The following is a 13861-nucleotide window of genomic DNA, read 5'->3' as shown; positions in this document are numbered from 1 at the left end:
ATCTGATGGACAGGTTGGACAAAGGGTTATCACCGAATACCATCCGCAGACAGGTCTCGGCCTTATCCACGGTGCTCCTGTGTGACAATTCTGCCCCTTTGGCACACCACCCTATGGTGCGTTCCTTCTTAAAAGGGGCGACTAACGCCAAGCCACCAGTGGTCCATCGTTATCCCTCTTGGGATCTGCCCTGGGTCTTACAGGCCTTTACCTCGCCACTGTTTGAACCCATTAAAACATGCACGCTGAGGCTGCTGTCTGTGAAGGTGGCTATCCTCGTAGTGGTCACGTCAGCCATGCAAATTTCAGAGCTGGCTGCCCTCTCCGTCAGAGAGGACCTGTGTGTTTTCCATGCAGACAGGGTGACCCTTCGTCTGGATCCTTTGTCCCCAAGATTAATTCCTTGTATCATAGGTCCCAGGAGGTGGTGCTTCCTAATTTCTGCCCTAGACCATCTCACGAACTAGAAAAACGATGGCATACTCTGGACGCTCGCAGGGCCCTGCGACGTTATATCAAACAGACTTCCACCTTCCGTAAATCCGAGGCATTGTTTGTTTCCTTTCAACCCACTTCCATCGGTCAGAAGGTTTCCTCCTTGACCATAGGCAGGTGGATTAGGGCCTGCATTGCCCAGGCATACCGGTCATAGTCATTGCCCGTTCCTGGTTGTATCATTGCCCATTCCACCTGCAGTGCTGCTACATTGGTGGCTTGGGCGACCCAAGCACCTATTGGGGAGATATGCAGAGCGGCGACTTGGTCCTCGCCTTCCTCGTTTATCAAACATTACAAAATTGACAAATTTGCCTCCTCGAATGCCTCGTATGGATGGAGGGTATTACAGCAAGTGATATCAGCCAGTGGGACACAGGCCCAAACTACTCCCCCCCCCTTAGGGAGAACAGGGCTTTGGTATGTCCCACTCGTGGATTCTCCATCCATCATGCTGGAGAAGGGGCGTTATCTTACCTGAACGCCTTTTCTCTGCATGATGATGGAGAATCCACACCCTCCCTTTAGTGTCCATCTGGTCCTGTGCCCAGTATAGGAGGAGCCTTTGCAGCGGACTATAGTCTGGGCCTCACCTTCATCGTAAACTGGGGTGCTCTAGCCCAGCAGGAGGCGTGGCAACTTTCCAGACTTAGTCTAATTTGAGCAGGAGGATTAAGGCAACCCACTCATGGATTCTCCATCATCATGCTGAGAAAAGGCGTTCAGGTAAGACAACGCCCCATCTCATTGAATTTCCTATGGTTCTATATCTTTACTTCATAAATGTAAGCAATGCTATTTGCCATCACTTAAGAAAGAGTATTGACATTAGATTTATTATAAGTGAAGTGCATTTATAATTCTAGTATTTCTTTGGTAATTATCCCTGAGCTACTTCAAAACTGTCTTTTCAGCATATTAACTGTAAAGATCAGGTGAATAACCTGGATATCCACAACTATTGTAGAATATTCTACAATATTCTACAATGTTCTAATATTCATGTATCATTTTCCTTACATTTTCAGTCTCTTGTTTACATGCACAACTTAGGCAAAGTGGCATGGTTACAAGTAGATAGCATGTTCCACGTGATACACTTCAGTGCTTTTAATGATTTTGTGTACAGCTTTCCCCAGCTTGATGCTTTGCAAATCTCTCAACCACTTTTTCCCCTATCCAATATGTATTAATGAGAATGTTGATTTAGTTGTTCTGTTTGTGAATGCTAAAACCTGTCCCTTTTTAATCCCCACAGCCTTCACTGAATCCAGTGGAACAGCAAGTATCTGATATAGTGCTTTTAAATCATTGGAGTATTCGGAATTACAAAGTACAACGTGGAGACATAGTTTCACTTGTGTAAGTAGCTTTAAGCAAATGTCAGCATGTCTTTGTTTTCTTTTTTATTGATACGTGACAGTTGTACAATGATTACCATTGCTTTCTAGATTTTCAAAGGATTTTAATTATTTGTGTTATGTTTTGCTATAAGTAACTTGCAATGATGCAACAGCAGTAGTGATTTAATGATGGAAGATTATATAACTATATTCTGAACTTAAAAATGTTTGTGATGAATAGGATGTGACCAGAATAGTTTTTCTTCAATATGGAAAAATATGTATGGTCTGTGTTTGAATGATTTTGAGAGTGCTTCATGAATATGTTTGGCCATTCTTAAGAGAAGTGTGATTTTTTCCTAATACCATAAAATGAAGAGCCATAAGGTGGTGCTGTTTCTCTGCTAATACATTCTTGGCAATTCAAGGATACAGACTGTTCCTATCTTAATGGATGTAGAAATGAATGTTGAATTGTGCATAACAGACACTATGATATTAAGCAAATAGATAGTACATTGTCCAAGGACAAAATATGTTTTTTTTCCAATTTATAATTAAAGTATTTGGTGCATAAAGAGCACTAAGGATTATCTTTGCTTCTCCTGGCTGATTGTTGGGGAAGTATACTTCATACGTCTATTGTTAACGTTCTCCAAGTATTAATTACTTCTATATTTAGGGAAAGTAAATGAAGAAATAGCTGCCAGGTTTTCCTCTGGGGTGGATGCAACACTCAATTTCTGCAAGTTTGGAAACTAAATTCTATTTAAAGATCTACATCATTGATACATTTTCTTGAAGTCATTATTGCTTGTCCATAGCCTAGGAACAGTAAAAATTAAGAGTGAAAGTCCAAAGAAGCATAGTTTAAAAATTACAGCCTGCTTCACCTAGGAATTTATTAAGAAACATGTAAGATAAAGCCAAGCAGAAGGAATTTTCTTTTTAGCCGGTAGTCAATTTCTATCAAAACTCTGCTTTCAACCTTCTGTATTCCAAACTTGGGACACATATGGCTGCACTTGGGACACATAATTCCAAAATAGTCGCTATATTCCTTGATTTATCAATATTGCACACTTTATTCATACTTCAGGAAGAGTAAAGTACCACTCAGAAGTATTTTAAACATGTATTCTGTGCTGTCTTTTTCTCTTTATAACTTGGTGATGTGGCTTGGGTCTTGTAATAAATATCATTATTTTAGTCTTTTGGTAGTTAATTTGAAGATGTTCCTTGCTATAATACTTAAATAGAGACTAAAAGACAAGTAGAGTTTGTGACAGTAGCACTGAATCATCAGCATGCAACAATATTGGGAATTTTTGTTCTACCAGTTTAAATGGGTGATGTAAACTAAATTAAGATCTTAACTAGGGTGTTAATACAAAAGTTAAAAAACAAAATGGATCTATATATAACACCTTTTTGCACTAGTACTATATGAGAATGGATCATTCAATTTATATATCTGGCTCTCAAATAAATATTAGTATTACAGCTTATTGGTGAGTTGTACAGTTATTTGTTGTCAACATCTTTGAGTTTGTCCCAGAGTTTGCCTCTAGAAATAGTATTGAAGGTATTTGCAAAAGTTGTGTATAAAGAAAATTTTAGCCCTACAAATATTTTTGACTAGGTATAAAATAATGAGTTGGTGATCCATTAAGAAGCAATCTGCACTAAACCTTTCTTGTTCTTAACCTCATGATGAATTTATTCCATCTGGTCTAATAGTTTCCAATATTAGTGCCTTGCATAGAGTTAACTTTCTCCCACAAGAACTTATCCAGAGCTTATCACTATCTAGGTCAGGACATACCAACCAAGAAAGTGAGGTGAATTTCCTCTACAGAAAGACTGAATCAGTGCCTACATTAGCTTTATTTTGGCCCCAGGTAAAAGGCTTTTCTATACCACTGTGGAATAAGTCTTGCTACCAAGCTTAAAGTTTACCAGGCAGCAGTGCTAACTACCCTATTGTATGCTAGTGAGACCTGGACAGTGTACAGGAGGCATGTTAGGCAACTGAACTACTTCCACATGACTTGCCTTCGTAGAATTCTGAGGATCTGGTGGCAGGATAAGATACCAGACACAGATGTCCTCTCCAGAGCAGGTCTATCATCAGTTTACACTCTGTTGATGAAAGCCCAGATGCGCTGGGCGGGCCATGTTGTAAGGATGCCAGATCATCGCATCCCTAAACAGCTCTTCTATGGTGAGCTGTCTCAAGGAAAGCGATCACACGGGGGACAAAAGAAGCGATACAAAGACACATTAAAAGCTTCTCTTAAATCCCTGGATATTAACACCATCTCTTGGGAACTTCTGGCACATGATCGACCAACATGGCGCACCTTGGTGTACCAGGGTTGCCAGACGTATGAACACAGAAGGACGATCTTGGCACAAGAAAAGCGAGCACTCCGCAAAGCCAGAGCTGCAAATGCTGAATTAACAGTATGTGGCAGAACATTCCGTGCTAACATCGGTCTTATTAGCCACCTACGGACACATCGTTAATGGCCCATAACCCACAAGATGTCAAGGTCTTCATCGAAATTGATGGACGAACAACACAACAACAATTCTGATTTTTAAAGATGTTGAACGTTGCCTTGCTGCTGCCTAGTCTGTGTGGTGTTTTCATTTTGCATTTTATTACATGTCGTTATAAATATTTTTATTCATATCATATCTTTTAGTGTGCCTTGGCTACTGGTGGTTCAAAACAAGTAATAAATAAATACAGTAATTAAAAAATACTCATAATCTTCTACAAGCTATTTGGCAGTAGATTTAAGAAGTCTTTGTACAAATGCTTTGGTATTGTTTTTATCATTGGGCGTATTTATGCATGTTTTTCATTTTGACTTTAAAACTATGCATATTGAATATCACAAACCCATTTATAAAAGTGAAGAATACTCTTACACAAAATTTCAAAAGTTTGTTGGAAAATCAATTATACATTTTGAGAGGCATGAATTGAATAACACAAGATACAAAGTGTATCAAATGAAAATCTGTTGTGTAGTATAGTGGTTAAGGACAGTGGTGACCTAGATTCTACTTCACTTTTAGACATGGAATTTCATTTGGGTAACTATTAAGCCCATCTTATCTCACCTATTTCTGTTGTTCTAGAGGTGATTTTTTTTAAAAAAAGAAATACATGGATGAGGGAGAGAGATAGTAAAGGTCTTGAAGGTTAATGTCAAAGGTCCCAACCACAGACATGAGCCCAACAGAAAACAGGATGTTGGGTTCAAAGGAAACCTGGTTTATTTAGGTACACTCTGGCTTGCGAGCTCAAAACAAATGCAAACAAAGTCAGTGCTGGAAGCAACTGCCTCCTAGCACGCTAAATAGACGTATCCCGCCCGGGCCTCCCCCCACCCACATAACCAGCATCTGGAACAACAACCCAGTTCACAGCTCTCAGCAATCAGCCTGGCATAGGCTTTGGTCCGTGGCAGCAGGGCAAGCGAGGGCTGGTTTCAAATTCCCTGTTTATCTGCGCCGATCAGCCATCCAGCGGACTGCTGAACAGCTGAGCTGGCAAAGCTGGAAGTTTGACTGGCAGCCATCCTCCGGCATGATGACCTGGCAGCAGCTGGCTCCCAGCCATCCGATCACAATGGCCTCCCAGCTATACTCCAAACGGCCCCTGGCCATCATTCAGGTACAAGGGGGAGGGCTGTCGCTGCTGCTGCCTCCAGCCACCGCCGCTCCGGTTGCAGCCGTGACCCCTTTTCCCTCCCGGTTAGTGGCAAGCCCGCAGGGGCTTGACAGGCAGCTTCCCCATCAGGGCTCCACCTGGAAGGCAAGGAGAGACATGTGATTAGTACTTGGCTATAGCGGGTTCCTCAGTCCACCCCCCCCCCGGTTTATGAGGATGTCTTCAGTGGAACAGTCCAAGCAAATGAGGGGCTTTTATGTCTTTTTCCCCCATTCACAATCGTTTGTGACAGGGTACCCCTTCCAGCATACCAAGTATTGCAGTTGACCCTGGTGGAGAGGGTCACTCTTGCGAATGAGGGGATAAACTGTGTATAGAAATTTGCAAACCCCAAAAAGCTTTGCAGATGATGGCGGATCCGTGGTACCTGCCACTCCTGTACGGCCCTGACTTTGGCAGGGTCTATTTCCATGCCTGCACCCAATATACAGTACCCCAGATAGTCCACTCGGGTTTGGTGAAACTCACACTTAGAAAGTTTCACGTATAAGTGCGCCTTCAGTAGTTTGTCTAATATCTGCCGGACCAATTGAGTGTGTTCTGCCATGTTGGTTGTGTAAATCAGGATGACGTTAGTGGCAAGCTAGCAGGGGCTTGACAGGCAGTTCCCCCTATCAGGGCTCCACCTGGAAGGCAAGGAGAGACGTTGATTAGTACTTGGCTACGGTGGGTTCCTCGGCCCACTCCCCCCAGTTTATGAGGATGCTTTCGGTGGAACAGTCTAAGCAAATGAGGGGCTTTTATGTCTTTTTTCCGCCACCCACGATGCGTCTGGGGCAGGGTATCCCTTCCAGCATACCAAATATTGCAATCGACCCTGGTAGAGTCGAGAATTTAACACCTCATCAATCTCGTATTGATCCCCTATGACAAGACCCGGTAACCTGTAATGGGCCGCAAGGAGAACCCTTCCACTGGCTTTAGCAAACTACTATGGAACACTGGGTGCACCCTCCCCAAGAGATGGGGCAGTTTCAGTTCCACAGTAACCAGGTTAATTACCCGTACTATCAGGAATGGTCCTATAAACTTTGGGCTTAATTTCTTGCAGGGCATTTTCAGGTGTAAGTATTTAATGGATAGATACACTGTATCCTCCACCCGGAATGGCTTGTGGGGAGCCCGTTTCTTATCAGCTTGCTCTAGCCGCCGCTGTCGTTCTGGTTGCACCCGTGACCCCTCCCCCCTTTCAGTTAGTGGCAAGCCCGCAGGGGCTTGACAGTTAAATCCTATGGAGAATGGTTAAACAAACTACTATGTTTAGTGTAAAGAAGAAAAGTCTAATGGACAGATGATATTAGTCTTCCAATAACTGAAAAGCTGTCACAGAAAAAAAGTGAAGATAGGAGAAGAACCTTTGGGTGTAAGTTTGGTAAAGATGATTTTCATGATTGTTAGTGCTCTAGCACTGGAGGTTTTCAAGCAAAGGTTGGACAGGTATTGTCTGGAATGGTAATGAGAATTCTTGACATGGTTGGACAAAGGTCAATGTTTACATATAAGAAAAATTTATCATGATGATGATGATAATGATAGCTTTGTTACTTTATCTTTCTATATCAGCCTGCCTTCTTAAAGCCTTAGAGAGGCAATGAATTATACTTACTGTGTTTCCCCGAAAGTAAGGCCTACACCAACACTAAGCCCTAGTTTGATTTTGGGGGGGGGGCCTAATATAAGCCATATCTCAAAACTAAGCCCCAATTTTGGGGCGAGACACACATCTAAAAATCAAGCTATGGTGGGGGTGTGGAGATGCCCCACCAGTCCCACACCCACTTACCTTGCAGCCAGGCCTCTCCTTGCCGGCCCACTTCTTCTGAGGCCTCTTCTGCAGCCAGGCCAGCTTTTCTCAGTCACAGGGCTTTCTAGAAGGCTTGTGCAGCCAAGAACTGAGCTATGGATTCAATCTATAGCTCAGTTCTGCAAGACCTTAGCAGCTGAGCACCAAGCTATTGATTGAATCCATAGCTCGGTATTCGGCTGCTTAGGCCTTCTGCAAAGGCCTGACTGCAAAATGCAGGCCTGAATGGTGCTGCAGAACTTCGGCCCCAGAAGAAGTGGATCGTCTGGGTGGGGCTGTCAGTGCTGGAGGTGAGGTAAGGCCTACCCTGAAAATAAGACCTAGTGCCTCTTTTGGAGGAAAAAAAAAAGACGTCTTATTTTTGGAGAAACATGGTATTGTTAACTTCTCTGCCCGTATTCAGCAAACCAGTTTCCCTTATTGGTTGCGTTAATGCGAATTGCATGCAGATGGCTGTTCTGTAATCTTTTACTGGACAGTGCACTTTAGTACCATCATTTCATGTCTGTGTAATTAAAAATATTGTATTGGGTGTTTCCTCTCTATAAATGGCTTGAATTTAAAAAAAAACAATACAAAATAGAATATTGGCCTTGCTGGATGAAACCTGAACTCCAGAAGGTAGGAAGGTACCAGAATTGGAAGAATGAAATAAAATATGGCAAAGGGATAACCGTTCAATTTTATTCCCTGAAGAAAAAAGGCCCACCAAATACATTGGGTTACTGTAATTACATACTTCATTCCAAATCAATTATTGTGATTTAAAATAGTCATAGGGTACAGACATACATTTTAAAATAATTTAAATGTCAAGGTGAACTTTGAAACTGCTCATAATAGTTCATTAAATGATTGGTTAATACTGAATTTACAGTTAAAATTATACTCATTACTAAATTTCATTGATATGTAACACATTTTTGTGTCTTTTATTTTTTTATCCATTTTTTTTCTATTATGAAAATCATATCCAAAATATCAAACAAGTAATAAAAACACTGAAAAAATCAGAATATTCTGCATTCATAGCTGAAATAGCATTCTGTAGATAGATCCCAAAACATTATGCCACAAGATGTATTAAGTTTTTGTTGGTTTGAAATAAAATATTCTCTATTTGTAAAATCATTAATAGTAGCATATTTAGTAAATTATTATCAGCATTAATGATACTATATGATACTATATTATTAGATAAATAACCAGGAACAGTTACGTGTGAAGATTTAAAAATCACAATTATTGGGGGTTGTTGTAGAAAGATAATACTGTAATTTTTAAAAATATCTGCCCTTTAAATAATATCTAACTTTACTTTTTGATCGATTGCACTTCAAAAGCAATATATATTTTTTGTGAAAGCAAGTTCTTATTTTTCTGAAGATTTGATGGCATAATTCTCATTGAAAATAATGGGGAAGTACTTTCTTCTTAAAAAGCCATGACTTCACCAAAGTGTATTTTTGAAATGCAAATTGGGGCTAGTTATATAAGGGTGTAATTAAATTTGCTTAGAATTAAAAAGGAGAAAAAAACTATCACACCATTGCACTCATTTCACATGCAAGTAAAGTTATGTTTAAAATCCTACAAGCTTGACTCCAGCACTATGTGGATTGAGAACTTCCAGAAGTGCAGGCAGGATTTCGAAGAGGCAGAGAAACTAGAGATCAAATTGCCAACATATGCTGGATCATGGAGAAAGCTAGGGAATTCCAAAAAAAATCTACTTCTGCTTCATTGACTATGCCCGTGGCGGCGAACCTATGGCACATGTGCCACAGGTGGCACGCAGAGCCCTCTCTGTGGGCGTGCGTGCTGTCGCCTGAGTCCTAGGCATTCAGCTGGGTTTTATAAAACCTTTTTGCTTTAGGCCTCCGCCGCTGTGTGGGAAAAAAAAAGGGTCAATCAATCAATTTCAAGTTCTTGTGGGAAAAAAAAGATCTTGCAAAGTTGGAATTGATTGAACTTTTTAGTCCCACCCAGTCTGCCATTACCACTGTGGCCATGCCCACCTAATGGGCCACGCCCACTCAGATGGCCACACCCACCTGGCACCCAACGATACATAAGTGGGTTTTGGGTTGCAGTTTGGGCACTCGGTCTCTAAAAGGTTCGCCATCACTGGACTATGCTAAAGCCTTTGATTGTGTGGATTACAACAAATTGTGGCAAGTTCTTAAAGAGATGGGAGTACCAGGCCATTTTATTTGTCTCTTGAGAAACCTATATGCGGGTCAAGAAGCAACAGTGAGAACTGGACACAGAACCACTGAGAAGGAAGGACTCACTGGAGAAGAGCCTATTGCTGGGAAAGATCGAGGGCAATAGAAGAAGGGGACGACAGAGAATGAGGTGGCTGGATGCAGTCACTGAAGCAGTAGGCATGAGCTTAAAGGGATGCCAGAAGATGGTAGAGGACAGGAAGGCCTGTAGGAACGTCCATGGGGTCGTGATGGGTCAGACACGACTTCGCGACTAACTACAAACATTATTTGCATAATGTAGGTAAATATAGGAATAAAGAATTTTACTACAGATTCCTATACAGACAATTTACAAATAATTCTTGTTAGTATATACAATCTACTCATAGCTGTGCTTTAAGACTGTAGTCTTCAAGAATCATGCAAGTACATTAAAAAAAATACATGGTCAAGTACTTTTAGGAACAACAATAAAACTAATTTCAATTGCTATCAATCTCTGCCTGTATATCTTTTAAATTATTAAGCATGTATGATATTTTTATGCAGTAAACTGAATATTTGTATGCAGTGAATTGAATATTTCCAAAACCTCTCAAGGTAACAACACAGTAAAGAGGATGAACTAATTCTACTTTATTTAAGGCTACATTAACAGAATCTTGCAAATCTGAAGATTTAAATTTTCCTTTGCCAATTTTAACTGCTTGACTCATAGAGAGGGATCCTTTGCAAATTTCTTTCTATAACCATTAAACCCTCTGTGGTCCCCTTGCCTCTCTTGTTTGATTTTTCCTAGGCAACGTCTCCTCTTTCTCCAAGGTCACCCATATATTCCACTACAATCTATTAGAATTTTTTAATGAGTACATAATTAGTTGCCCAGATATTATTACCGTATATGCCGGCGTATAAGACGACTTTCGGAAGCGCTAAACTCGGTGCCAAAGACGGAGGTCATCTTATACGCCGAGTCGTCTTATACGCCGGAAATACTGGTAGTTTCCAACATATAAGACGACATTCTAGGAAGGTGACTCGGCAATAAAGATGGAGGTCGTCTTATACGCCGGGTCACCTAATACACCGGCATATACGGTACTTGATATTTTATAGTCTTGTATTTCTTCAGTAATTTCTGCAACATCTGCCAATTGAGTTTATGATAGGAAAGAGACAGGTGAGTTCCTTGGCATAGCTTTAAATCACTAAAGCATTAAAGCACCTGTACAAAGATTAAATGAAAAGTAATGCCTTCAGTTTCAGGGCAAAAACAGATGGCAGTACTGAAGGACTAGAACTTCTGATATGTGTTCCTTACTTGTTCTTTCACTTCCTTGGGGAAGTTGCAGTGAAAAAAAAGATGGTGTTGCTATTCTTTGTGAAATGAAAGCCTGCACTGTGTACATGTAAACATGTTTTAAGCAACTCATCAACATTCATTTTTTGACTGCTGAGGGATTACCTCCATTAGAAATTCCCTATCAAATGCAATTTATGGTGATAACAGTATTGATGTGAGTACTATGCATCACTGGGCCAAAAAATATAAAGAAGTGAACTGGAAAGAACTGATTTGAGTGAACAAGAATGAAGAGAGTGAACTGTGACAGCAATCAATGAACTTCATGTGAGGAATAGGAAATAAGGATTCCTTAAGGGCAAATGATAGATCACTCAAAGGAAAATTGCTGCCAAATGTGGCATTTCAAAAAAAAAAAACATGTTACATTTTTGATATTCTTCAGAATCAGATTTATGTAAGATGGGTTCATTGCATGCCGAGGGCAAAGGTGAAACAGTGGTCATTTTCCAGCAGTTGTTGCCATGCTATGAGAATGAGGGTGAGGAATTTCTTCACAGCATGGTAAAAGCCAAACGTGGGGTCATTATTATGACCCAGAAATGAAGAGTCAATCCATGGTATATTCCAGAGCTTCAAAAATTGGGAGTGAGGGAATCAAAAAGGAAAACTCATGATTACAGTTTTTGGGGACATGGTTGTGTTATTTACATGGACTTTCTTAAAACTGGCATTAGTTGCAGCACTCCAAACTTTGAAACAATAATTAGATAAAATTTGAAACTGCAAAAATGAAATTTTACTTTAATATCACGACATTGATGACTCATATCTCAAGCTAGGGAAAAGACAAGCTGGATCTTTGTCTTATCCCATACACAGTCTAATGCAGACTTCTATCTCTTCTCAAAATTGAAGAATACTTTCATGGGCTTTCATGGTTTAACTTAAATGAAAGGCAGAAAGGAATGTCAGAACCCAATTGAAAAGATGTGTGAATTCTTTCATGATAACTTTAAAAATCTGATCCATTGTTGGTAGGGGGTGTATTGAATGGTAGTGGTTAGGTAGAGAAGTAAGCACAGGTAACAAAAGAACTCAGTTTCAGCATTATTATTATTATTCGTTTTTAAAAAATAGTCCTATATAAAATAAAATTATGGAATTGGGCATAGAACTCTAGTAGAATCTAGGGATATTATTCTGTCATTGTAATAAGCATATTTCTAAAAATGATTAACAAAGTAAAAAAGAAAGAAGAAAAAGTAAGAAAGAAAGAAAGCTGATATTTCAAGGTTGTTTTTTTAAGTAAGCATTACATGTTCCTCAGCAATCTTTTTTTCCTCTTAAAATGATACATGTTCTCTTTAGGAATTCTTAAGATTTGCACCCAGGAAGAAAATTGCCAGTTTAAATATCCAATTAGATTTTTAAAAACACAGCTGTTACTTGCCTTAATTAGACAGTTTGATACTTCCTGAGTGCTGAATAATGAAAGATAGAGACTCCTCTTTACACATACATGAATCAGCAGTGGGTGCTGAAGTCCAGACTTTCATCTACTCTGAATTTCTGAGTTACTAAATAATGTAGCATGCTTCCATAGAAATCTGGCCAATTTGGTTATGTAGATCACTCTTCAGAGCTTCACAGATAAAACATTGTGTGAGCAAAGATTTCTATTGTCCAATAACTTTAGATAATATATATTTATTATATTCTTACTTTATTGAGGTACCTAAGGTCTTGCCTCAGCTATTCCCTCAAGAAAGTCAAACTCTTTTTTTTTTGTAAAAATTTTTATTTTCATCTTTACAATACATAACAATCTTACAAATACTTCAGATAAAAAATAAAACAAATTGATACACACCACATTCATTCTTGCCCGCCCATTTCCCCCCAAACCGCATCCCACCTCAAACCAACTTACTTCACCTCAACCTTCCTACTTACTTCTCACCTTCTTCTTCTCCCTCTTGATGTGGTCCAGGGGAAATGCCCAAGCAGTTCCTCTCTCAAAATTAAAACATTAATATTATATACAATAAGACTATTTCTACTTTATCTGAACTATTTAAACTTCAACCCATCCACCCCCACCCCCCTCCCCCCTCCCCGCTCCCCCCCTGACCTCCCAGAGCAAAATACAAACTCTTGAAACAGACAGAGCAAAATACAAACTCTTGAAACAGACAGCATTTCAAAAGGATCTTTTATTGAGAGATAGTGATTGCAGAGAAAGCAGGCAGAGTATAAAGTTCCTGCGCAAAAACGTTAGGTTAAACGCCATTGTTCAAAACCCTTCCCAACTGCCCAGTCCATAGAGACCCAATCCAGAGGTGCGAAGGTGTTGTGAGAACTCTGAGCTGAGAAGATGATAAGTTGTTCTCAGGCGTTCTGACCATGGTTCTCCAGAGATGTGACAAAGCAGATGGCTACTGGTCATCCCTCCCCCTCTCATTTCCCAGGAAGATACATCAAAGCAAAAGAGGAACAAAGTAAAATGGATACATCATAGAAATGCCCCGAGGTTCCCCCTCCCACCAGAATGGCAGTGTCCCGATAGGGATCTATGGGGACCAGACACTTATAAACTTTGAATTTAGCTTAATATGCTACAAAGTTATATGTGGGCAATAATTTCTTACTCTCAAAGGGATTAAAATCAGGATCATAATTTTAAATAAAAGAATTTATCTTTTCCTACTTCAACCAAGAACTTGAAGAATTTGTACAATATATTAATGCAATAGTGTTTTTCCCCTAAAGAGGAAACCTGTAGTTGCCAGCATTCTTTAGAATCAAAGAGAGCATTAAAGAATGCATGATTATGCATTTAAACATGATTCTATAGCATGTCAACTCTAAGGTCATATTCACCCATCAAGTTAAAAATAGTCTGCACTGAGTGTACTGGGAAACTTCAGCACAACCAAGCAATGCAGAAGGCCTTCG

The 13861-nt window shown here is 39.9% G+C and overlaps 1 protein-coding gene and 1 long non-coding RNA gene across 5 annotated transcripts in view; one reads left to right on the top strand and one right to left on the bottom strand.

The window, feature by feature from the left end:
- The window catches only part of IMMP2L (inner mitochondrial membrane peptidase subunit 2), a 97265-nt gene that overhangs the window by 69642 nt on the left and 13762 nt on the right, over positions 1 to 13861 (top strand). For 2 of the 4 annotated variants that reach the window (XM_039346554.1, XM_039346553.1), the window contains exon 3: positions 1754 to 1857. In XM_039346554.1, the coding sequence (XP_039202488.1) occupies positions 1754 to 1857 (104 nt within the window). Of the gene's footprint in view, positions 1 to 1753; positions 2493 to 2520; positions 3870 to 13861 lie in introns of those variants that run through there. The other 2 variants (XM_039346555.1, XM_039346556.1) reach the window with 2 other exon arrangements.
- LOC120309386 lies at positions 5107 to 7421 on the bottom strand. Its single transcript, XR_005557074.1, has 3 exons — positions 7370 to 7421; positions 6055 to 6212; positions 5107 to 5663 (listed from the first exon to the last, which is right to left on the bottom strand). It is a non-coding gene; the product is annotated as an uncharacterized LOC120309386 (long non-coding RNA).

Source organism: Crotalus tigris, unplaced genomic scaffold (genome assembly GCF_016545835.1).
Source record: "Crotalus tigris isolate CLP2741 ecotype Arizona unplaced genomic scaffold, ASM1654583v1 scf7180000018006.973166, whole genome shotgun sequence".
In the NCBI taxonomy this organism is placed as follows: domain Eukaryota; kingdom Metazoa; phylum Chordata; class Lepidosauria; order Squamata; family Viperidae; genus Crotalus; species Crotalus tigris.
This window is presented reverse-complemented; position numbering and strand designations above follow the sequence as displayed.